At 46.2% G+C, this 24862-nt stretch overlaps 1 protein-coding gene across 1 annotated transcript in view; it reads left to right on the top strand.

The window, feature by feature from the left end:
• The window catches only part of DDX31 (DEAD-box helicase 31), a 44841-nt gene that overhangs the window by 16477 nt on the left and 3502 nt on the right, over nt 1–24862 (top strand). The window contains exons 15-19 of the mRNA XM_066201014.1: nt 28–78; nt 2058–2197; nt 7605–7686; nt 13874–13985; nt 18625–18805. Of these exons, the coding sequence (XP_066057111.1) occupies nt 28–78; nt 2058–2197; nt 7605–7686; nt 13874–13985; nt 18625–18805 (566 nt within the window). The remainder of the gene's footprint in view (nt 1–27; nt 79–2057; nt 2198–7604; nt 7687–13873; nt 13986–18624; nt 18806–24862) is intronic.

Below are 24862 nucleotides of genomic sequence, written 5' to 3'. Positions count from 1 at the left end.
GAAGTGATTTCCTTCTTAATTTTAAAGGATGTAGCAGCACGGGGACTGGACCTGCCTCAAGTGACCTGGATCGTGCAGGTGGGTTTGCTCTCTGTGTCTGTGTGTGTTAAGTGCAGCCTTGCTCAGATGAAATCCCTTCTCAGTCCAGAACTTTCCTGCAGTTTGCTGCTCTTGGTGCTGATGCCTACAAGTGTGGGAGACCTTCAAGTTCCCGACTGCAGGACTGGGACTCTGGGTTTTGCCAGGATAAAGCATTGCTACGATAGCCTTGGTCTATTTTTCTCTTTAATAACTCTGGTGTTACCAGAGTTTCTCCTGGCTGGAGATGAAGCACCCTCCATTTCCCCACCCAGGAAGCCAAATTTTGTGAAGTCCTGGCCATCCCTTGCAGTTCTGTTCCTGTTTTCCTGAGCTTGCTGGGGAGGCAGTTCCAGGAGGAGTTTAAGTGCATTCCTAATGTTAAACTTTGAGTAGCCCAGTAGTGTCAGTGCAGTGACCTGAGTGTTTTGAGTGAAGCTTGGCTGGGTTGGGGCTGAGTAGCTGCAGGCATCCAGCTTCCAGTAGAACTGCATGGTTTAGATTTTCCCTGAAAAAAACAAGCCCAACAAAACCCCACACTGCTGCCTTGCTGTTGACAGAAATATCGTCCTAGGGAAAAAAAAAAATAGAAACAAAGGAAGATGGATTGAACCTTAAAAATAGCAGCCTGTCGTTTCAAAGAGGAGGCTGAGAGCATGAGACAGATTTCATTTCTATAAAAGATTTATAATTAAAAAAAGGTTAGTTGAATAGAGGAAAAACTGATCCAGAGATTCACATGTATCAAGCGACACCTGGGTGAAAGGAACAGGGCACAGAGCCTCAACAAAGCTTTTTAATTTCTACCTCATCCCTTCAGGTAACAAATTTGATTTGATTTTTGTGGTTTTTTTAAAAAAAGAATGATTCTGTAGCAGCCAGCTAGTCGGAGAAGGCTGTGGAAGTGAAGTCTTTAATTCCCAGATCTGTATATTAATATAATTTAACCAAAGATATAGTTGCCAGTGTTAGAACGCAGTGCAAATTACCTAAAGCCCTGGGAGACTTCTGTGTGTCCAGAAGGCGAAATCTCAGCTGTCCTGAGAGCTGTGTCCAAGAGCAAGGACCTGCAGGGAGCAATTAGATTGCTCACAGCATCTTACTCACACCTCTAGCCAGTAGAAACTTTGCCAGAGGGCACAGGTATAAACACTAGAGTGGGCTTTGGTTGTTGGGTTTTTTCCAGTTAAACTGCTGAGGGCTCATTTCTGAGCAGTATCTCTGTGCTTGTTCATTTTTTCCAGGAAAGAGAGGAAGGGGGGGAAAGAATAGGGGGAGGTTAAAGGGAGGGAAGCGTGTCACCCTTTATCAGATCTTGCAAATGGCTGGGCAGTTTTGATTCCCAGTGAAGTAAATGAGAGGCAGTGCTATATTTGGAGGGTCTTTAAGGAACATTTTCATGGTGCCTGGTAGTTGGACAGGAGAAGACAGTTGCTAGCTGTATCATAGACTGCTGAAAGCACTCTGTCTTCCCTCTTAGATTTATTCTACCCTGTATCCAGCTATGATTTGCTTTAATTCAATCAAAGCAATTTAGCCCAACTTGAAATTGGCATCAGTAGTTTTTTTATTTTGTGGTTTTTCTCCCAAATGCAGAGCAGGCATCTCCCTGCTCCATGTGGGCAGTCCTGGACTCTCTTTGGTGTGAGATTTGATTAGATTTGATTTTTCTTTAGCGGAATCTAACAGCTTTCTGTAAAGAAATAAAATGTAAAAGGCAGAGAGACACACTGAGATGGGGAAAGCCTCCTATTATCTGAAAGTTGGCCAACGTGTCACATTCACATGTCAAAAAACTGCTGCAGCCGAGGGGCTGAGTGACGGTTCCGGGGATGAGGCATGTTACAAACAGCCCAATTCCTCGGGACGTGCAGCATGTGGGGTGTGTGCCTTTTGTTCCAGCTGAGCAGGCTGGGTGCCTGGTTGATAATTAACATCCTGTTAATTCCTCTTTTCCCCCCCACCCCTTTTTCCTGAAGTACAACGCTCCGGCTTCACCTGCGGAATACATCCACCGGATCGGGAGGACGGCGCGCATCGGCTGCCGCGGGAGCAGCCTGCTCGTGCTGGCGCCTTCGGAGGCAGGATATGTCAGCTTGCTGGCTTCTCACAAGATTAAGTGAGTCAGAAACGCGAGCAAAAGTTTCAGCTCATCCTCACTAATTAACCTTCCGTGGCACTTGCAGCGGGACTGTGCCTCGTGCAGGTTTTTAATAAGGATTTATTAATTCTCGTGATCCGGGCCTGGCCCCAGACTAGCAAAAGGAGGAAGAGGGAAGTGTGTGAAAATCATCAGCCTGACAGGCTGTGTGTGAGTGAGTGTGTGTGGTGAGGGGCAGGGAGGAGACCATAGTCGGAGATCCTTTGCACTGCATTGTTTTCTCTCTGGCTCTGGGTTCAAGTCGTGACTGTGTGCAGATCACGAGTCAGACGAGCCTGTCACATGCTGCCTGGCCCTCTGCCTGTGTGGCACCCTGTTGTCAGAGACTGTGCTGGCCCTTCGGGAGAGATCCAAGGGAAAAACTGCTGGGGAGCTCTTGGTCATATCTGCAGTTAGTTGACCAAGATGTGTTGTTTAAGTAGCTTGTGATAGGAATAGGAGAGGATTTGGCAAGTGGTGAGAGCCCAGTGTGGTCCTGGAAGGCAAAAAGGGAGGATAGACTCTGCAGACCCAAAGTGGGGTGTGCTTCCAAGCCTGGGAATGCTCCTCTTACCTGGCTGTGGCTTGGACTTGGGAGTAGCAACAAGGAGAGCAAGCCAGGCTGGGTAAGGACCAGCCCAGTGTGCAGTCAGGTACCTGATGGCTGACACATGATGAGATTTTAGTCCAGCTCTGCTTGCAAAATGGTCCTTTTGTGGAGAAAACCCACAACTGGCTGCTCAGCATTGCTAGGCAGGATCCCCAGCCTCCTCAGCAGCCAGCTGGGTGTTTGTGCCTCCCCTTGCTCCCTGCTCTGCTGTCTCTCAGCATTTGAGAACATCAGCAGAGTCCCTTCAGTGTTGTAGCAGTGTTGATGGAGCCCTGTAAACTCATGCACAAATTAGTTCCCTTTTATTTCTCGTGTTTCTGTCGGGTGGAGCTGCTTGGAATCGAATTTGGTTTTGCATCCTTGAAACAAACAAATGTTGGCAGTAAATACAGGCTTATTCTAGGCTGTGAGCCATTTAGTGGTCTAACAAAGAGCCATCCATCATCCCAGGTAACTATCTATTAAGCAGACACCAGCAAGACATGGAAGGCTAAGCTGACAGGGTTTTTTTTCATGTAACAAACAGCACTGACATTTAAAGGTGAAATCCCACATAATTGTGAATTTTTAACTCCAAGTAGAAAGTTCTATTTTTCTATTTTATAATATTTTGGTAGTGTTAGAGGAAGGAGAGGGAAATTTCCTTCCTTTTTATTTTAAATGCTAATGCTTTTATCCAATGTTATTGTTTTTTAACAAGTTTAGAGAAGTGTCACTCAGGCTGGTAATTACATCTGCTAAGGAGACCTGTTGTTGAGCTGGCCATGGTCTTCAGGAATCTTGAAGACTCTGAATTTATGTGAGGGGGAGGTTCGCGTGAATTTATTTTTCCTTCGCTGTTCAGAGCCAGACAACTCTGGGGATTGCCTTTTCTTGTTTTGTTTGTTTGTTTTATGTTCTGCAGATGAAGGACTTGCCAGAAAGGAGTGTAATTTACCTTCCTTGACCCCCATCCTCAGAGGGAAGGCAGCAAATGCCTGATGGGCACGGGGGCAATCCAGCCTCTCCTCTCTTCCCTCATGGATGAGGAGAAGGGGCACCAGGACAGAGCAGGGAGCTGATGAATTACTGAGAAGATGCAGGAAGGCAGCTTGAAGCTCAAGGCAGCAAGTGCCATCAGCACAAATTGCCGTTACCCTTCATAAACAGAGCATTATGGTGATAATCCTGACAATTTAATTCAGTGCGAGGGCGAAAGACAGCGTGTGTTGGACTGTCACCCAGCCTCTTTGCACTGCTCATTTCTGTTCCTTTACCCTAAGTCTTTGTAGCTTTTGACTTGGTCTGCACAAGTTACTGGAGTTTGCTTTTTTGGCCCCCCATTCTTAGCTTAATTTTTAAACCTCTCGGGTTTTTGTCGAGGGTGAGTGTGCGTTGTGAATCTTTTATTTTAATTTGTTGGGGGTTTTTTTGTTTGGGTTTTTTTTTTTTCCTTTTTTAAATGAAATTCCCGCTGGGTTTATTGAAATGTAAATACTTCATAAAATATGTATTCTGAAGAAGACAAAGCGTGAGATGTGTCCCCGCAGCCTTCAGCTGGTGTAAATGAGCAGCGCTCTGCTGGTTTACAGGGAATGAGGATCTGACCCAGAGTTTTTTCCTAAACCCCTCCACCCACCCCAGCATGCATGGGAGTAAGTCCAGGAATGTTGAGAGTCGGAAGTAATGAGAGCAGACGTGGCTTTGTTCCTGGATGAAAATCCACTTCGGAATTAGAGATGACTGCCTTTGAAATTGGAAATCGCTCGCAATTAATTTTCACCGGTACCTGAAGCCTCTCCTTGGCTTCCAGTGTGGAAAAGCAGCTTTAGCCTTTGCCAAAACGATCTCACTTTGGCTCTGCTGAGATCAGTAATTCCTGTTGGGGCTCAGCAGAGCTGCCTCCTCTCTCTGCAACTTTCTGTTTGGGCTTTGTGTGGCTGGAAGTTGTGGCTGCTCTGCCCAGCTGTAAATGTGGATGTGCAGGCACGTGAACGCTCATGTTTTCTCTACATTCCCTCTTTGCTTTTTGTATTAAAAAAAAAAAAAAAGAAGAAGTTTAGACTCCAAAATGTTCTGTCTCAGCTCCAAGCACAACTAACAGATTTCCCTTCAAAGGGAGGAGGCAACAAACAGAAGAAATGTGAGGTTCACTTTTTTTTTTCCCTTTATGTCTCTTCTAGTCCCTTCAGCTGCAATCTCACAGCGCCTGCCTCGACAGCTATCAGATAATTTCTTTATCTGCTAACGGCGGCCTAACTAATTTATAAAGGCAGAGGCATCACCGTGAAGGCACGAGTTGTTTCCCTCCCTGCTCTGGGGTTGTGCTGTTCCCCCCTCCCAGCTCCCTCTCCTGCTCCCTGCTGTGAACCCAGTTCAGGGATCTGTTGCTGGCGACAAGCCAGGCGAGGGGAGGACCCGAGAGGGGGTGACAACTCCGACAAATCAATGTCAAAGGTTTGACATTTTCATTCATAGCCCTGTCAAAGCAACCTTTGCAGGGGGAAAGGGGGAGGTCTGCTTTCCTCTTGCTTAAGTGGTTGCCATTTATGTTTTAATTTGCTGTTAGACTTTTCAAAACCAAACAGAGAAACCCTCGGTTGTCGTTTTATGCTCCATTTCCCTTTCTCCCCCATCGCTCCCCCGCCTTTCTCTGCAGCCTCTGTGAAGGAATCTGTGCATGGGGTGGCCCAGCTGCACGTGGAGGGGCTGCTCTCCCTTGTAGGGTGTCTGATGGCCACTCTGGCCCATCCCCTCCAGGCTGGATGGCTGTTCCTCTGTACCTTCTCCTCTCCTTATGCTGAGTTGGCTGAGGTTGGAAAGGCAGGTTACAAAAGTAAAGGTATTTGTTTGCTTTAACTGGGAAGGATGGGGAGCAGGTAAGGATCACAGTATCCTGTCACACACTGTGGCAGAGATTCATCCATTCCTGCTAGCCAGGTGTTAGAGAGCTTGGAGTGAAAAGAAGATACTCTTCCTGTTATAATTTCTTTCTGTACTTCACAAATTGAAGAATACCAGCAATGCTTCCTTTCAGAAACCACAGGCAGCTTTCTGACCAGCTGAGATTCAGGAGTCTGAGAACTGTTGGACCCCAAAGATTTCTCTCTTCCTTAGATTGGTTTAATCCCAAGTGAACTCCTTGGCTTCTTTTCTAGACATGACCTTTGCCCATTACAGAAAATTTGGGCCCACAGACATCAGCTTTTATGATCTGAGTAATTCCCTTGGAAATGGGACCCAGTTTGGATGCAGCTGTAATATTAATGGCCTGGAGCTGCACAGCTGTTCCTGTGCTGTCACCTGGGGTGTGTGTGCCCCTTAAGACAGCGTTAAGGAGGACAAAGAATTTCTAGTCTCCTGTAAATGCACCTTTAAGCAGGACTGCTCACTTGAAAATGAAGCAGGTTTGTAAGCATTTCCATATCTGGGCCATAGCGGGACCCAGCAGTGTCTTGAAAGCAGAACTGGAGAATAAATCATCTGGTTGAGCCTACAGGAGGAATGTGAGTCGACAGAATGAAAATAAATGCCCAGTGTGAAGCCTGGCTAGGACAGCTGACTGAGTCTCCTGCATTTAAAAAAAAAAAGTGCTGTGGAGTCTCTAATGGGCTGGGCTTTGGCTTTGCACTTCAGATGAAGAGGGGAGGTGAGTTCTCAGAGCAGGGAAGGAAATCAAGCTGTGTGTCTGGTGTCAGAGGTGGCTTTTGAGGCAAGAAATGAATTGCAGAGTGAGTTTGTCCATTGGGATGTGCCTCTGAACTTTGACCTGAGCGAGGTAGCAAGGAGTTGGAATCATGTAGGATCCTGTGGGAAAGCAAGAGTGATGATGTGACCAGAGGGAAGGAAGCTGCAGGAGAATTGGCTGATAGGAAAAGTTCCTCGGGCTTTTGTTGTTATCCTCTGAGTTTGAATCACTGTGAGAGGAAGGAGCTGTATCTTTAGCTTTAGCTATTTGGTTTTGTGAGCCTGGTCACTAACATGGGTGGAAGCAGATGTGTGTAAACATGGAAGTATCATCCTTTGAGTGAGGGTTGAGCACTGTGTCTCCTTTCAGAGACTCTGGAAGCTGAACTGAAGGAGACAGGATGTGGCAGGAGTAGCAAACGAAGTGGAGCAGGTGTTTCCAGCCTCTGGGTGCCTCAGTCAGTCTCTTTCTCACAGTTTCACAACCAACCTTCTGTTTCTCCCCATGGCATTGAGTGGAAAAAGAAATGTTGGACAACCCCTGGGTTCAAGGTGAAAGTTTCAGATCTTATTCTTTATAATTACAAAACAAATTTCCAAGGAGCATTAATGTTTTGAGCTGCTGCAGCTCTGTCTTGAGTTTCCTTTGATGAAAAGAGTAACCAGGTGCTTCCCAATTGTCCTGATGCTTCTCAGTGCAAGGAAAGAAAAATTTTGAAAATAGTGGAAGTGTAATCCAATTTATTTCTTTAATCAGTACCTCTTGGTTGAGAGCCAAGGAGACTTTCAGTGAATGGAAAGTCCACCCTCAGTTATTTTGGTGCTCTGCTAGAATTGGAGTGTGTGTGTTGGTAACTTAAAACAGTGACAGAAATTGTGGGTGAAACTGCGTCTCTGTGCCACTGAAAGCAGGGGTTTGGATTTTACAGTAGTTCCACTTTCAGGGGTGATGAGGGAGTGTCTGAGCTAAGACCTCCTGTATTTCAGGAATAAATTCTCAAGTTGAACTGTGAATCTCAATCGTTGTGCTCTCCATGAGCAGTCTGTGGCTCGTTCCAAGCTGTGTTTCAGAGTAGGAGAAACAGTAAATTTTTGTCTTTGTTGCTCCAGTGTTTCAGAGCTGAAGATGGAGAAGGTATTAGCCAGCCTGATGAAAGATGATCGCTTCAAGTTGCACAGACCAGGAAGCAAGGTGAGTTATTCTGCTGCTTTGGGATTGCTCCAGTTTTCACTTCAGTTCAACATCACAAGAGTTCCTGCCTTAGTGTCTGTCTTTACATCCATGATGTCAGGCAGTGTAAATAATTTTAGAACTACCTCATATCACAATTTTTCACTCTTTTGTTTTTCCCAGAAAGCAGTTGCTTGCTAACTCTTCAGCAAATATCTTTGTAACAGGCAGGGAAAGTTTCTGGATGCAAAAGCTCTGTGTTTCTGTTTTTCCTGTGTTTTCTGCACTAAAATGCTGTTGGAGATAACAAATGGCTCTAAACTTCTCTGAAGAAATGAGGAAAATGCATTTGGTGATGTGTTACATCGGGGTTTTTATCATCTGCATTTACTTGGAGCCTAAAACAAAGCTCCCCTGGTTGACAGGCACCTTTTTATTGACTTGGGCAAGCCTTGGGTCTGCCTTCAAGTTGCTAATTCACAGAATTCACTCATTTGCAATTGATGTCTCGGGCGTTGCTGCGCTCTGGCAAATTAAATCCTGCAAGAACCTGCATTTTGAATGGAAGTCAAGAATGTGTCAAGCATGATGCAGCACACACTCTTTTTTTTCCCCTCTTGTTGCTGTTTTGCCTGCCCGTGCTTTTGTTACCCCGTGTCTGAGGCGCCTTGTTCTGGTGCGAGCCGTGGTGTTCCTGGTAAACATCAGCCTGTGAAAGATGTTCAGTGTTCCTGCACCTCACACACAGCCAGATCTGAGCTCAGCTGAGATGCAGCTCTGTTTAAAGCTCTCTCCCACCACTGTTTTTGGCTGAAATCAGCCTGTAATGCTTGTGTTTTAAGTGTCTGGATCGTGCCTAGGATATCATCGTAACAAAGTTCAGTTGTGCTTTGTCAGTGCAGAAATTATTTTAAATAATTCCATGTATAAATACTTTTGTCCCAAATGTGCTTATAGAGGGAGTAACTTCAGATTTCCTTTGAAGACTTTTTCAATAATTCCATTTATGCAGAAATTAGACTTTAAATTTGTTACTGACATGGGACAGAGTATTTGCTGTTCCACATGTGGGAATAAATGTTATTTCATCAGAAGTGGGCAAAAAAGAAAACATGTTTTGTTCCAGGAAATTACAATTTAAGTTTTGGGAAGTGGCAGGAGAAAATGCCTTTTTAGCAACAAAAACCTAACCAAACCTGTTGGCTACCAAAACTGATCAGTTTGGTATTTTCTACCATGCTTCCAAATTGTCAAATGCTCTACACATTTAAGCACAGAATTTTTAAAATAGATTTCTTTTGGCTTTCTTCCTTTCTTTCCAAAAAGCTCTAAACCCAGCCCCTCTTTGAAAGGAGCAGTAGCTGGTTTGAGCAGTGCTGCTGGGCAGGCCCTGCCATGCAGGAACTTGCACAGAAGGACTTGGTTCCTTTTGCTCTCAAAGGTGGGATTAAATTCCTCTTTTCCCTCTGACATCAAAGCGAGTGGGATTTTGCTGTTGACTTCACTGGAGCTGAGATCCATCCACTGTGCTTGTGGGATGGTTTTAATCTCTTGCAGGAACTTAGAAATACAGAACAACCAGTTTTTATTCTTTCAATCTGAAAGAATTGGGATTTAAGAATAGAGTTTCTCTTCATGGGAAAAAATCTGTATCATTTATTTGGGATGGAATTACAGCAGTTCTGTCAATATGAAACAGACTCCTTCAGGAATTTCTTGAAAAATATATAAATGCAATCAAGGACTTGTTGTGTTTTGTTAGCTCCATGTTTTATAGTTCTGTTTGTTCGCTCCATGTTTTATATTGCCATGGAGGCTCTGAGTGGTCAGCTCAGAAGCTGCAGGGGCATTCCCCAAGTTTTCAGGAGGGTTAATCTCTATTCAATCCCCTAAATTTGCCACATGGACAGTACAATAAGCTGGGAGTGCAGTGGGGACAGAGAGGGACTGAGGAGGTGTCAGGAGGAGCTGCAGCTGATCCGTCTGGGACGTTGCCATTGGAGGGAGGCTCAGCTCTGCTCTCAGCTCTCCATGCTCTGAGTCATGTATATATTATAGTCCTGCACACAGCAACCTCATTATGATGCTCTTCAGTTCTCATTGCCTCAACTCAAGTCCATTATAAGTACCACGTTGGAACATGTATTTTTTGGGCTTCTGTGTGCAGCCAGGGAGCAAGCTGAAGTGCCTGTAAAATGTATATTTTATATTTAGGTATATGAAATATATATGTGGCTATGTCTGGGCGTGTGAATGTTCACCTGCCTACAAAGAGAATAAATTTGATCTTTCAACTTTTATGGAGGGGGGCAAGGGGGACTTGGTGAGTTCTAGAGAAGGTGTGTGGAGGTTAGTAAAAAGTTGTTATTAAAACAAAATCCTTCATTTTGTTTTGAAGTATAATGGAAGCAGGAGATGTTACAGACAGGCCTTTTGGTGGGTTTTCCCCATCTTTCTTTTTTTTTCCTGTTTTAAGAATGAACTTTTCTACCTCAGTCTAGTCTTACTGTGTTTCAATTTTTTTTTTTTTTTATCATGTTCTCTTAATGAAATCAGAAGTTTTCAGTACTTATCCCAACCTCTCAAACCTAAAACCTGCCATCTTTATCACTGGAAGTTTCCTTCTTCTGACAGAAATCCATGTACCTTTTCCTCCTGGAGTTGGCATTTTTGGGAGTTCCCCTGATGTCTCAAACAATGTTAAATAACGTTGCACCCTGACTGTTTTCTCAGGCATTTCTTCTTTTTGCTTATTAATATTGTTACTGTCCACAGTCATTATGCCAGTGGTTTGGGATCTGCCAGAACAGGCTTTTAAGGAATCACAAGGCAGAAGTTCTCCTATGCCACTGTTTCTCCGTGATAGCAACAGTGCTACTTTTTTTTACAGAGGGAACAAATTTAGATGGGTAGGCTTTTATCTTTGGGGTCTTGGAAAAATGGGGAAGGTCTCAAATTAATTGTCCTGCTCATCCAAACCAGGATTAAAGCTTGCCTGTGTGAGTAAAGCACAGGGAATGGCTTCTGTGCCCTTCCAGAAGCACTGATTTATTTGATCTGTCCAGACACTCAGTCATGGGCAGGTTTTATTTTCACAGTTTGCCTCTGAGTCAGTTTTAAATTTAGATTTCTTTTTTTATTATTATTATTACTGGGGTGGGGATTTTTTTTTGTTGTTTTTTAGATGAACCTCCCTGGAAGACAGGAATCAAACACAGGGGTTTTTTTCATGCCCATTAGGGTGCAATTTTAAAATGAGATCTGTCTCAAGGGTCTGAAGGGGATAAAAGACAAGGTGGAGATAGGAGGGGAGAAGCTGTTTCCCGAGGACATTATGTTTCCTGCCATTTGCTTTTTTTTTATTTATATCTCTTGCACTGACCTCACACTTTGAAAATTATGCACCGAGTTTTTTTTATCCCTCATTTTTGTGTTACTTTTTTTTTTTTATTTTCCCCCAGCACCAGGAAGAAGAGATGCCGCATTTTGAAACCTAAAGGGGGGAATAAGAAAAGTCCTTTGTAATATATTGCCATATTATCACTAAATCCCCTGACAGTTGTGACACAGAAGCAAGTCACCTGTCACTTAAGCTTGAGGTCTCTTTAATTTTCTCCTGGAATTCGCACCAGGCTGTCTTTAATTTGAGGCCTTTATTGGAATTCTGAAACCTTTCTGCCTCCCCGGTGCTCAGATCTATTCTGAGTGCTGTTACAGAATGTATACAATAACCAACACAGGGATTCAGAGGGGGCTGAAGCACTGTTTATTTAACACTCTGGAGGGATTTTCGTGCTTATTCGGTCCTGGCTACCCAGCTTTCAATATCGCTTTGACAACCGTTATGCCCTTCTCATTAATTTTAAACAGTTAAAACACAGGAAAAAGAGAAAAAGTTTTCATTATTAAAGTGCTTTACTTTTTAATAACAGAGGATTCTGTCCGCCAGGGGAAAGGGCAAACCTCACTAATTTCACATTCATATTAAAAAGCGCTGGGAAGGTGACACTTGGTGCTGCCAGGAGGCTTAACAAAAGGAAAGTGCTGGGGGCCAGGAGGAGCAGGCGGGGCCAGAAAGTTTTGTGTTTCACGTCGGTGGAAACTTGGTAGTGACAACAAGGAGCGGCCTCTTCAGCTCCTCTTCAGGGGGTCACTGAACCCCTGAACTGAACTGGGGACAGTCTGAGCTTCAGGGCACACCTGAAGTCAAAGGCACCTGTGAAAGGAGTGTCCAGAGAAGGGCAGCAAAGAGTAAATTCAGAGAGTGAATTATGTGAGGAGCAGCTGAGGGAACTGGGGTGGCTGAGCCTGGAGAAAAGGAGGTTCAGGGAAGGCAGCTCACAAACAGGAGGGTGCAGCCAGGTGTGGGTCAGGATCTGCTCCCAGGGCAGGAGGAGAGGACACAGCCTCAAGCTGTGCCGGGAAAGGTTCAGGTGGAACATCAGGAAGAGTTTCTTCACTGCAAGGGTGGTCAAGCATTGGAATGGGCTGCCCGGGAAGGTGGTGGAGGCCCTATCCCTGGAGGTGGTCAGGAAAAACTGGACATGGCACTCAGTGCCATGGTTTGGTTGACAAAGTGATGATCAGTCCAAGTTTGGAGTTGATGATCTTGGAGGTCTTTTGTGACCTAAATGATGCTGTGATTCTGTGAGATGGGTCGTGAGCCTTTCTTGAGGGGATTGGGAGACAGCAGAGACCAGAAATCTGGGAGAATTCATGTGTTAGAATAGCCAGGCTGTCTTTGGAGATGCAGGTGGACAGTCAGTCCAGGCAGTGAGAGGGCAGGAGCTCCAGCCCCAAGTGTGTTTGCTTCGTTGAGGAATTACCCAGTGGCTGGAAGTTGTGAGATCTTGGGTTTCAGAGAGGCCACAGTGCAGGGCATTTAAGCTACATTGGAGTTCTGTCTCTTGGCACTTTTGCTGTTGGGTGCAGAGTGGCACATCTGGGACAGGAGAGCATGTAGTGTCAGGTGCTGGCAGCCCCCACAGTCCCTAGGGTTTGTTTGTGGTGTCAGTGGGTTGTGGCTCCTCTGCACTGACAGCAGGGCAGGGGAAAGAGGGGTTTACAGCATTAGCATGCAGATCTGCCAGAGAAGAACAACAGGATTGCTGCCTTGGCACAGGCCTCCTGCAGAATCCCAGGAGCTGGATGTTGGTATTCAGTCAGCCCTGCTTGGATGAGGGGTCTGACCAGTATCAAGTTGCTGCCTTGGATCTGGCACTGTCACACTTGGATGCTGGTTCCTGTCTGAGTCACACTGGAGAACTGTGGCCCTTTTCTGGGAGTGGTGCACATCCATGGATGCTTGGCTTTGCACTTTGCTGTCAGCTTTCCATCAAAAATTTCACTTGTTTTCTAGTCCACATTTCCTTTCTCTGCCTGGATCCCTCGGAGAGGGAGAGAGCCTCTCTTCCCCTCCCAGTAACAGCTTGGTCCCAGGAATGCTGTTTTCCATTTCCTGAGCTGCATCCCACAGTCTGATCCCAGGAAAGCTGGAACACAAAATTGCCCTTTTGGCCTGAGGAAGTTTATTCTGTCGTGCCTTTGGTGCAAGGGGCTTGTCCTACTCTAGAGGAACCAAGTGATGGCAGCTGCAGTCAAATATGATGTGTTGACAGTGAGGAAACTTCATGTAGAAATCCATGCTGGAATTCATGAGAAGTTCATTTGGTTGCCTTTGTTCACAGGTGCTGAATTTGGTCTCTTCTCTGGAGCTTGGGGCTCATTGTGGATCTCGTGATCTCCTGCCCTGGGTGTTTTGGGGAAGTGTACAGGGGAACTTGCAGCATCACTCTGAAACCGTTAGTGTAGGGTCTGGGGGCAGTTATTCCAAATAATTCCAATGAAAACAAGCAGTGGGATCTGGCCTGTTGTACCTGGAAGCAAAAAAAAAAAAAAAAAAAAAAAAAAAAAAAAAAAAGGAAGGGAAGGGAAAAGAAAAGCAAGGAAAAAAGATACGTGATAGATGTTAGAAAACACAAAATTAAAACTGATTTGTTCTCCCCACCACACGGCGCTCACTGGCTGCTCTGACTTTAACATCTTTATCTGGATTTTTTTTTTTTCCTCTAGTAATATTGAGAGGATTACCTTTGTTGGCCCCTGGGTAGTTGCTGTGTGATTTTACTGTTATTAAATCTATTGTAAACTGCTTCATTATTCCTGACTCAATTCTCTCTTTCCTCTAATCCTTCCACCTCCCTGGTAGAAATCCTGTGGCAAGAACCCTCAGGAAGTCCGGGAGAGGGCCACAATCCTGCAGACAAAATTTGAGAATCTCGTCCACTCCAGCGAGAGGAACGTGAGGTGGGCAAAGAAAGGTCAGTGAGTTTCCTTCCACTTATCCCACAAGGGTTCAGAGGAGCTGCCAAGGTTTTCTTCTGGGGCACAGCATCAGGGAAAAGGCCTGGAAGAAACATTTTGGGGCCGTTGGGCTCTGAGGCAGGCCCAGAAGGCTTTGTGGTGATATTAAATGTTAATTTCTGGCGTTCCCATATTAGGTGCAAATGAGATTTAGTCTTGGCTTTCAGTGAGATTCACATCTGAGGGCTTTGACCCAATCACAGCTGCGAGTGGGTTGTGTGGGTTATGCTGGGAAGGGGGTGGGTGATTCCTCCATCACATCCTTCTGCAATTCCCATCAGATGCCTCCAGTTCATACCAGGGGTGAATTTGAAGCCTGAAAGACAGGATGCAACCCTGACCAGGAAAGGATCTTGGAGTGGAGCTGGTTGTGTGGGATGGGAGATAAAAGGGAGAGGGGCCACAACTCGAAAAGGCAGGATGGATAAAAACTGGGATGGACTTTAAAATTGTAGCTGTGTACAAGTCTGGGGTTTGATCTGCCCTTTTTTTCCAGGCTGGATGCACAGCAGTTCTCACTGAGCACTCTAAGAGACTCTGCCCTTCTTCCTCTCAGTTTGGAAAATCGAGAGGAAGACAGATTTGGGAGAAAGATTAAAATCTTGCTGGGGATGTGGTAGGAAAAGAAACACCAGACTGTCTCCTGAGAGGAGCCAAAAAGGTGGTGCAGGGTAGGCAATGTGGGAAGTCAGGTCGCAGATTTCCTGGGCAATTACTTGGAATTTGACTGTGGGTTACTGAGACAAGTCCACAAGATGCAAACTCTTCATGAAAGAGACTAAGCCATTCTTGCTCACAGTATTTAGGACTGGAGCCTTTCCCCTCTTTTTGACTCTCCTCTTCCCACATCTCCCTTCCTGGTTGTTTTCTTTTTTACCTCATTGCTCTGAGTCAAGTCCTGCTCTCTGAGTTTGTGTAGAAGTTACTTCAGTTCTGCAGCATTTACAGTTGAGGGGGTGCTGGTGATTTCAGTTCCTTGGGGTTTTCAAACACCTTCCTCCGCAGTGAAAGTGTGGGACTTGCTTCACAAGCAGCTTGCACCCGCTTTCAGGTGTGTGGTGTCATTTTATCGCTGCTCTTTTAAATCCACAATCTCAAAGCATGTGACTAAAACATGATCATAATCCATCATTCTGCATGGATGAGCTTCTTGCTGCTCCCTTGGAATTTCTTGTACCCCATGAAAAAAACAACCTGAAATGCCTGTGACAGGAACAACCAGTGAGTGACTCTGGTCACACCTAAAAAACCTCTGTGGTTCCTCTCTACCCAGTGTCACTGTGCGCACACACACCCACACACACTTGTTGCTGACCTCAGTGTTAGTAACTTCTTTAGCCACAGAAAATACATCAGGAGATGCTGAAATGTGCATCCCATTTATCTTGTACAGGAGCACTCCACCTCTTTTTCCAACTCTGCTATCTACATATGCAAATTTTCCACTGCTGAGTGGCTTCCATAAGCCCCTCTTCCTCCCCTCTGAGCCAGGCATCATGAATAATTAACATGGCAGCTGGCTTTTGCTTTCATGGCAGACAATCAACTGGAAACTGTGCCAGAGATGCATTTGTTTCTCTCTCTTTTTCTGTTTTTCCCCATTTTCTGACCCAGTCAATGTTAATAAGCAGTGTTTGCACTGCAGCCTGCTTTCAAAAGGCGAGTGGCTCCCTGCCCGCTCTCCCCTTCTGGCTCTGGGTCCCGTGTTTTGAACACTCAAATCAAATGGTTCAGGGAAGGTGCTGCCCTTCAAACTTGATTGACTGATCAGCAGCAAGGTGAGTGGGAGGAGGGGTCTGGCTGGGCCCTGCCACCTGAAGGATGAACCTTTTCAAGTGTGGAGCCCCTTTTGGGAAGGGGAGGGTGCTCATCCCTAAGCTTGGCATGCTGATAGGTTCTTCATTTTGGAGCTGTGGGGCCAGAAGGAGCTCAGGAGACTGATCCTGTGTGCCCCTGAGTTACAGAGAGGGTGAAGAAGCAAACCCTGCTTTCCTCCCCCTCCTCATTTCCCAGCAATTGAGCATTTTGCCTCCTCCTCTCTTTCCTCGGCACCCATGTGTGGAGAGGGACAGCAGAGTCACAGGAGCCCAGGGCTGTGGCACCAGGCTCAAATCCGTGGTGGTTTTGGTGTATCCTTCCCTCCTGCTCCCACCTGCTCTGGCCAAGTGCCTCCCAGTTTATCCAGCCCTGCTGAGGCCGTGCCCTGGGGCCAGTGCTGGGAGCTGGCTGCCAGCTGAGAGCCTGGTGAGCAGGTTATGTCACCTGTCTCCCTTTCATATCTCATTATCCTCTCATCCCCTGTTTAAAATAACAACAAACCAGCCCATCTAACCCCCATCATACCTAGAACATGCCGGGTTTTTTTCTCTTCTTCCTTTGATTTTCCACACTTATATTCCCTGGAGAAAAATGAGGATGCAGAGGTGCAAAGGACCAGTCTAAATCCTCTGTCTTAAATGAGCACAAGTCCAAATCCCACTCCAAGCCAGTATATGTTATCTCATACTTGTGTTGGTGTGGCAAAACCTCTCAACAGCTCATGCAGTTTGTTCCTGTGGCATCAAGATAAGGAACCCTGTACATGAATTATGGCCTGACCAGCACTGTTACCAGTCTTTGTGAGTTGTTTTCCTAAAGCTCTGTCTCTTTGATCACAAAATCGTGAAAGAATTTCAACTTTGGAAAAAACAAAACAATAAAGCTTTCAGTATCTGGCCACTCTTAATTGCACATAAAATCCGGAAAACATGGCTCTGGCAACACTGAGAGGTCTAAACACCTGATAGTAAAGATTTTAAAAAGAATCTCATCCACAAAGGTCTTCATTTCAATCTCTTGGGTGCTGTAATGAACATCTCAGCTCTGAGCTGCTCAGAGTTGAGGCAGTTTCCTGGGCTGGGATTGTGACCTGCAGGTCCAGCCAAGGCTCAGTTCAGCTCTGGGTTAGTGCCTTGCAGCTCTCCCTGGTTTTGTGTGCTCTGACTCAAAGCTGGATCTGGCAGATGTCTGTCAGGACTTTGGGAAGAGGGGAGCCTTTGACACTTTGATTCTCTATCTCTGACCTGGGGAATTGGTACCAGCAGCTTTTCCTCTCTGCACGATTGTAGATGCGCTCAGCCTTCATAATAACAGGATCTTTAGTATCAGCCATTTCAAATGCTGTGGGGCAGACAGCTGTATTAGCTCCAATGGGACTGAATTCAAAGCGGGAGCAAGTTCCTATTGTTCCCTTTGAAGAGTTACACCTTCTCATAGGAGAATTTGACCAATAACTTTATGAAAAAAAAAAAAAAACCAGCAGCAGAACAGGATTTTTGAGAGCGTTTGAGCTGGTTTATAAGCCCTCAGAAGGATGGCCTTCAGACGAGACACTGAGACAGTATTTGGAATTTAGCATTCTCTTTTTTGGAAAAAACACAGGTCTCTGGGTGCTCAGAAGCCTCTAAAAGAGCAGCATTGTGAAATTGGGAAGAAGGTGCAAAAAACTCAATCTTTTCTTCTCATCGATTGGGAAAAGGAGTTCGCTTTGCTCAGTAAACAGAGCTTTGATGGATTCCCTGGGTCCTTCCAGGAGCTGATCTGCTAAAATGACATTTTTATTACTGTTCATAAACTCCAATCTCCGGCTGCTGCCAAGAGATTAGACATAAGCTGTGGGCAAACTTGCTGGTCCGGTGGCTCAACAGGCAAGGGCAGGAGAGGTGAGAGTTTAGAGCTCACTGCTGCCGGGAGGGAGAGGGAGAGGAAGATGCAGGAGGTGGTTTGGAGTGAGGGCTGGGGGGACACAGGAGGTTTAGCAAGCAGAGGAGCAGCAGGGGATTGAGGGGAGGCATTTTCTGAGCTGCAGTCCCTCTATTCCCAGAGCAGGGGCCAGCCCGGGTGTAGTTAACATCCCGGGGACGGGGAGGAGCAGAGGTAGTGCTCATATTAGTGGATGATTGTCTTTAGAGCAATGAGCCCTGAGGGAAGGGCATTACAGCAGTATAAAGATGGGAAGGGAAATTTGCACACAGTTCTATTATTTTTCCCTTTTGAGAAGGTGAGCTCTGTTCTCAGTGTGCTGATGAGTCAGGAAATCCATCCGGCTCTCAGATATTTATAAGGGACTAGCTGGTAACTGGTGAAAAATGCATGGTCTACTGGGACTCTAATATCAGAGGAACCTTCCTGTGCCATCTCCATGCTTCTCTTTCTTCACCCCTTCATCTCTGTTCCCACTCTCCTCTTATCTGCTGCCACTCAGTGTCAATGACTCTTGAGAGATGTGCTACAAACTCACCTTTTGTGGCCAAAGGGGCAGCCTTGCAGGAGGCAAACCCAGTGCAATTCAGTGGAGCTTTGTTCCAGTTCCTAACAGCACCCCAGCACCTACCTTCCCCTTCTGGGATTGTACCAGTACTGTGCAACCTTCACAGGTTGCTAACATGCCAGCCTTTTCTGCCAGCTGCTGAGCAGAAGGTGTCCCAAAGGACCAGACCTTTCAGCTGGAACAGCTGTATCTTCATGTGTATGTATATATATATATGTATGTATGTATGTATATATATATATAAATGCAGCAACAAACAATTCACTGGTGTTTTTCCTTCCCCTCAGCACTGCAGTCTTTCCTTTGTGCCTATACCACCTATCCCAGGGACCTCAAGCACATCTTCCACATCAAATCTCTCCACCTGGGTCACGTGGCCAAGAGCTTCGGGCTGAGAGATGCCCCCCAGAACCTGACTGCTCTTCCAACTGCAGGCTCCAAGAGGAAAACCAAACCAAAACCAAAAAGGTAGGTCAGTCTGATGTTCCTGAGCCAAGGTGCCATGCTGTGCTTTGCTCCTCAAGGTGGTTGGGCCTGCTCCAGGAATCAAGTGTAAATCAAAAGCAGATCTGTTGGTAGACATGATCCTTCTCCAAACCTGGAGGCGTGAGAGGTTCTGGCAAAAGCATTTCTCCAAAATCCTGTGGGATCTCTCGTGGGAACAGTCTGCAGCAAGCCCAGAGTAGCAGCTCTGTCCCCTCTAGTGTGTGCTCAGGGCTGTTCTGGGTACTCCTGTTCTGTGTAAGGAGTTGGAGATTCCCTGATGCTGCTGGACGAGCCCTGAACCCTCTTCTGTGCTTGCAAGGGAGCTGAAGGTGCTCAGTGTGTCTGATCCTGGCTGCTCTGAGTTGGCTCCACAGGACAGATAATCCTCTCTTTTGAGATCACGATGCTAAGGACATGCTCTCTTCCCTAGTGCAATGGCAGGATCCAAACCTCTGCCTTGCCATTGAAATCATTGCAATAATTCAAAGGAGGAAAATCTTTTTTCTTTATCAGCACCAATTGTGACTCTTTCCATGTAATTGTTGCTACAAACTCCATTAGCAAACCTTAGCCATGCAATTAAAGCGCTAATCCACACAATTGTTCCAGGGCTGGGCACTTCTCCTGCACATGCACCTATCCTGTGAAAAGAAAAAAAAAAATGCAAGGGGAAGGGATTTTAAAATAAAAAGTTGGAGCTTGCATTGTCCTGCTTTCAGCAGCCACCAGGGACAGGCCACTGCTCTGCCTCCTGCTCCAGCTGACCCTCCTCAGCAGATGGGCAACAGGATGGGAATGCCCCTGTGAGCAGGGGATTTAAGGGAGCTTTATTTCGGGAAGAATAGCCTGATTAGCTGATAAAGAGCATGTAAGATGGTATGGGGTGGGCTTTGATGTCTTGCTGGCCCAGCGGGGTGTCAAGCTATGACTGACAGTAGCGTGTCACAGGATTACTTGGCCTGTAACAATGCCTCTCTCTGTTCCTGTGATGTTGCTCCTCTGTTAGAGCTACTTTTTCCCTTGTTACAAACCTCTTTTAGGACGGGGGTTCCTCCTCCCCGAGTCTTCATCCCATTATAGCACAGACAAGCTCGAGATACAGTAGGTATTTACACGCAGGACGTGTGGGGTTGGGGGGATGTGGAGGTGTTGGAACAAATGGTCTGAGAGTGATTTGAGAGCTCATTTGCACGTGGATCACAGAAGTGCAGCTCAAGGAAAGTGGGCAGACTTTGCACAGCTCCGTCACGGCTCCAGCTCCAGATTTCAAATCCGGGAGCATCTGCAAAGTTAGGACCCTGCGAAAAATAGCGAAAGTTGTGATGTGCAACAAATGTTCCTGCCTGTGAAACTGGTTCTAATCAGCTTTCTCTGTGTGTGCTAAAATAAATAAATAAATAGAGAGAGGGGGTTTATTAGTATTTATAGGATAGTTTAGAGAAAGTGAATATCAATTCAAATTCAGTCTGCACTTGCATAAATCCAAGATAATGCTATTAACTTAGAGAATTGCTTTTGATTTCACACTGACAAAGCAGAAAGCAAAACTTAGCCTGCCATTTAGAAGACAAATGGTTTCTAATTGTAAAATGCAAGGCTTGAAATTATAACAGCACAGTCACAGAGCAATCTTTTTAATTGTATTTCTCACATGATGCTGTGAGCGTTGGTTGTCGTATTACACATTGTCTCCCTACATCCGATACTGGTTTTTAATCAGGCTGCTCACTAAAGCCTCATCTCTCAGCACCTGCCTAGAGAATAAAGGGCAGGCACTCCAGGTTGAAAGTGGGGTAAAGGCAATCATTAAAAGTTTCCTTAAGAGGACAAAGAAAACTTTTCATTTCTTTTGAAGTCTCCTTTTGTGCTTCTCACCTCCTTGGAGAGCCTGCTGGGGGAAGGTGAGACGGGGAGAGGGAGCAGCCAGGTGTGTGATGTTTCAGTGCTGAAACGTGGGAGCAGCCCTCTCCTCAGTGCCCGTGGAAACTTCCATGTGTTTTTCAGAGGTCTTTGCGCAAACCAGCTGTCCCGCTAGCTGTAGTGGATCTTGCAAAACCCCATCTGAAGACGGAAAAATAATTGCTGGCGATGTTTTCCGAAAGTTGCAATGCTGTGTTTAGGTGAGAGATGAGCACACAAACCAGATACTGCAGATTGAATTACAGTACATCAGCTCAGTCAGTGTCTGGGCTCATGCTTTGACTGCAGGGTAGAGGCAAGGAAGCTGATCCCACTTCCATTGAGGGATTAGCTGTCCTTGGTTCACTGTGGAGTCGCAGCACGCCGAGGAAGTGGCTGACAGGCCAGATAGACTTGTCTTTTGACTCCTTCACAATGCAAATGCCAAAGACCCACTGCCACTGCATCATGCATCCCTGTGCTGCTCAGGCTTTTGCCTTCTGGATCAGTGGGCTTTCATGAGAATCCATGGCAACTGAGGGTCTGCTTTCCCTTGGAAATCAGGAAGGCCAGTGTGTGCCTCCAGAAGCTTTCACTGCAGTGAGGAGTTGCAGCTTAACTTGGCTTTTTTGTGAGTTCCAGCTATTATGACTCTTCAGTTCAGCTGATTCTGTGGAACTCCCTGCTACAGGAATCTCTGATGCAAGAAATGCTCAGGAAGGTTGAATTTACTTATGAGTATCAAGAATTGCTGCAGCATATGCAAAAAGTGATATGAAAACAAAGGTGAAAACCCCCTCATGCTTCAGAGTTCAAGTCCAACCCTCACGTAAAATGGGATCAGGAGGAGGTGTTTGAGAGCTGCTGTGCATCATTAGCACAGTGCCATTGCCCGGTGTGGAGATGGGCATGGCCTGAAGGCGTTGGCTGCAAGATCATTGTGTTAATTCTTTCTTCAGCATGGTCAGGTAGAATCAGACAACTCTTGGCAAACAGACCTTGTAGCCCTGTGTCATCCACCTGGCCAGGGCAGCACTTGCAGCCTTTTACCTTCTCTCCCACCTCACATCTTTGGTTTCACTTCTGAACATCTTGGCATTGACAATTTTGAAAAGACTAATACAGGGTTTGTGACTCAGAGCTGCAGCTGGGCCTCCTTGCACAGCAATTGTCTCATCATTAGAAGCACTTTGCTTGACAGTTTTTATGTGCACATTTAGAGCTTTCCTGATATCACTTAATTAGTCAAAATACAACTTTGGAATTGTGCCCAGTGGGAATTTCACTCGGTTTGGGCAGTCTGCTCTAGAAAGCCAAACTGGAGCTCAGGTAAGAGCGTGTATCCATGGGCAAGTGGAACCAAAAATGAGAGTAAGAGACATGGCTGTTGTGAAAGGAAACATCGCCATCACTCTTCATTAAGGCAGTTCAGGGACACAGGTGAGTCCTGGCGACCACATCATGATGTTATAAGAGAAATCATCTTATGAAATTAAAGTTTTATAGTTGTAAAATCCATCTGATTGTTTCCTGCATACAGCATACAGCCCTTTATTACTGTCCTGTTCCACTGTGGCTGCAGCACAGAGCCTTTGCTCCATCTCTGATCAAGTGAACAGTAAACACAGAGCTGGAAAGCCTCTGTGCTGGGGACTGTGCACCAAAAATTATCATCTCTGTCTAACTGAAATATATTCTGTCCTCTAGTCTGGGAAAGGGCCTGACAGAAGCAAGAATCCTGGGAGGTTCCCAGCCTCCCAGTGCTGCTTTTAACCTTTTTCTATTGGGTGAACACCAATGGATGGCAGTGAAAGTGAGCCTGGGGTTTCTGTGTGGCTGAAATGCATGTGCCTTCAGCAGGGCAAGGTGGGCTTTGCTGTTCAGCACATCCCAGTGTGGAGACCACCCTGCCCTGAGTGTTCTGGAACAGGCTTGGTGCTCATTCTTGCCTGGGTAATAATTTTCCTCGATCTTCTCAAGCATCTGCATCAGCTGGGAACAGAGGACCTGGGCCATCTGTTGACCTGTCGAGAGCAGTGTAGGATTGCTGATGGATTTCTTGCCCCCACTCTGCAAAAACAACAGCAGCAAAACCAACCCAAACAGGGTTGTGTTGGCTGCAGATGGTTCATCCAATGCTGTAAGTAGGAAAAGCAGGTGTTGCAGCAGCCTTGGCCCAGAGGTAACCCAGCTCTGCTGCTGGCACGGTGTCAAGGAGCTGTTGGAGATGCTGTCAGGCAGATTGATGGTGCAATCCACATTGAAATGTTTTCTGATAAATGGAACGGCCTCCTCGGGTCTCCTCCAAAGACACACCATGAGTTCTGGGACTGTGCGTCAGAACTTCTTCCTCCTCTGTCCTCAGCTGGAGCAGTTTGGGAGCCTTTGGTTGCTGCAGATGCTGGGACTTGGTTAAAGGTCACTACACCTGGGCACTGCATTGCAGCAGCATCTCACACAGCAAGACAAAGGAACAGGCAGTGATGCCAACCAGGTGGAGAGACACCTCCAAGAACAGGCTCACTCACCACTGAGGTGAAAAGATGAGCAGAGGCATCTTCTGAGCCAGCAGACAAGACTCAGGAGACAGAGATCAGTCTGAACCATTCAGATTTCCTCAGAGATGGAGGGTTGGGCAGCACCAGCATCCCTGAGATCACTGTGGCTCCCGAGTGGGGAAGGGGAGCAGCATGCTGGGAACAGCTCTTAAGTGGTGTAGAAGGGAACTGAAGCAGAGGAAAGAAGGGTTTTAGTCTTTCCTTCACTGGACACTTCTTCTTCCAGATGTTCCTCTCCTGCCTTTTCATCATTCAGTGATGTATTTAGCAAGATTCACAAGTTTCTCGTGCTTAAAACAGTGAATAAAATCATTCCAGTTTTCTGGAGGAGAACAGATTTTTTTATTTTTGTCTTGAAAACTTTGACCTGGTCTTTTCCAGCCTTTCAGGAGATAACAAAGTCATCTGGGGACAATTCCTCTTTTTTCCTTATTGTCTCTCTGCTTAGGGTCTTGGTGCCAGCTTTTGTGAGGTTGCAGCTTTATTACAGATGTGCACAGGCAGCTCTAAACCTGAGTCTTTTATTCCTTGCTCTGTCTCAGTATACCTAGACATGAGATCACAGCAAGAGATGCTGCTAATCCATGTGTTTTTCCAGTGATGGGAACATGGGTTCTGTCTGTGTTGCAAATGCATCTTTACATTTACAGCCTTTCTGCGAAGCTTTCTGCCACAGTATCACCACACAGCTCCCTTAAATTCACATCCCACAGGCCCTCAGCAACAGGGGAAAACACAGGGAGGTGGGAGAATGAACATGGAGGCCAAAGAGATTAAATACCTTGCCCAAGGATGCTCAGGGGGTGAGTGTTTAGGTCTTGGCTCAGTTCTCCTGGGCTTTGTCTCACGACATTGGTGAGGGAAGGTGCCCTGTGGTGATCTTGCTGCACTGGCAGACCCCCAGAGACTGTCACCAGTTGGGCAGAGAGGGGAATTTACAGCTTTACAGCAGAAATCAGCGCTCCTGACCTGCTGCAGTTTCCTGGTGTGCTGTCACTGCAGGCTGGTGCTGCTGCTGTTCCCTGTAGCTCTTCCATCTCATGGTTAAACGAGGCCTTGACAGCTGCTTTTCTTCTGGCCGTGATGAGCACAGGTTCCAGAGCAGAACTCCATTGATTTTTGTGGCCCTGGGTTAGAGGGAGAAAGCTCCCTTTTCCCTGCATCCCTGCTTTTCTCTGTGCAGCTGATCACCTCAGCGGGGAGTATTGATTTACTAATTGGGCAGCAATTTCACCTGATTGATAATAAAGTGTTGAACAACCTCCCTGCTGAGCTGCAGCTCAGCCCGGCAGCTACTGGTGGATGGATTCCTTGTCCTTCTACAGCAGAGAGTTCCCTGTTGTTAAGTAAACTGGTCTGTTGCTTGGAAACCCAGGAGTTACTGTAGGAAGTGCTTGGAGACAACAATCAAAGTGTCAAACAGGAACTTCACCCACTGGTGGAGGGGGCTGAGCCGAGGATACACCTGCACAGGCTGCGGGAAGGGAGCAGACAAATACCCCAGGCAGCCAAGAGTTCACTTCCCTTTGCCTTCCCTGTGTGTTTGGCCTATTGAATGCGTTGATCCATTGCTGCAGACAGA

The sequence above is a fragment of the Chamaea fasciata genome, unplaced genomic scaffold, assembly GCF_029207755.1.
Source record: "Chamaea fasciata isolate MVZ Bird 193981 ecotype frontalis unplaced genomic scaffold, bChaFas1.0.hap1 SCAF_20, whole genome shotgun sequence".
Classification (NCBI taxonomy): domain Eukaryota; kingdom Metazoa; phylum Chordata; class Aves; order Passeriformes; family Sylviidae; genus Chamaea; species Chamaea fasciata.
This window is presented reverse-complemented; position numbering and strand designations above follow the sequence as displayed.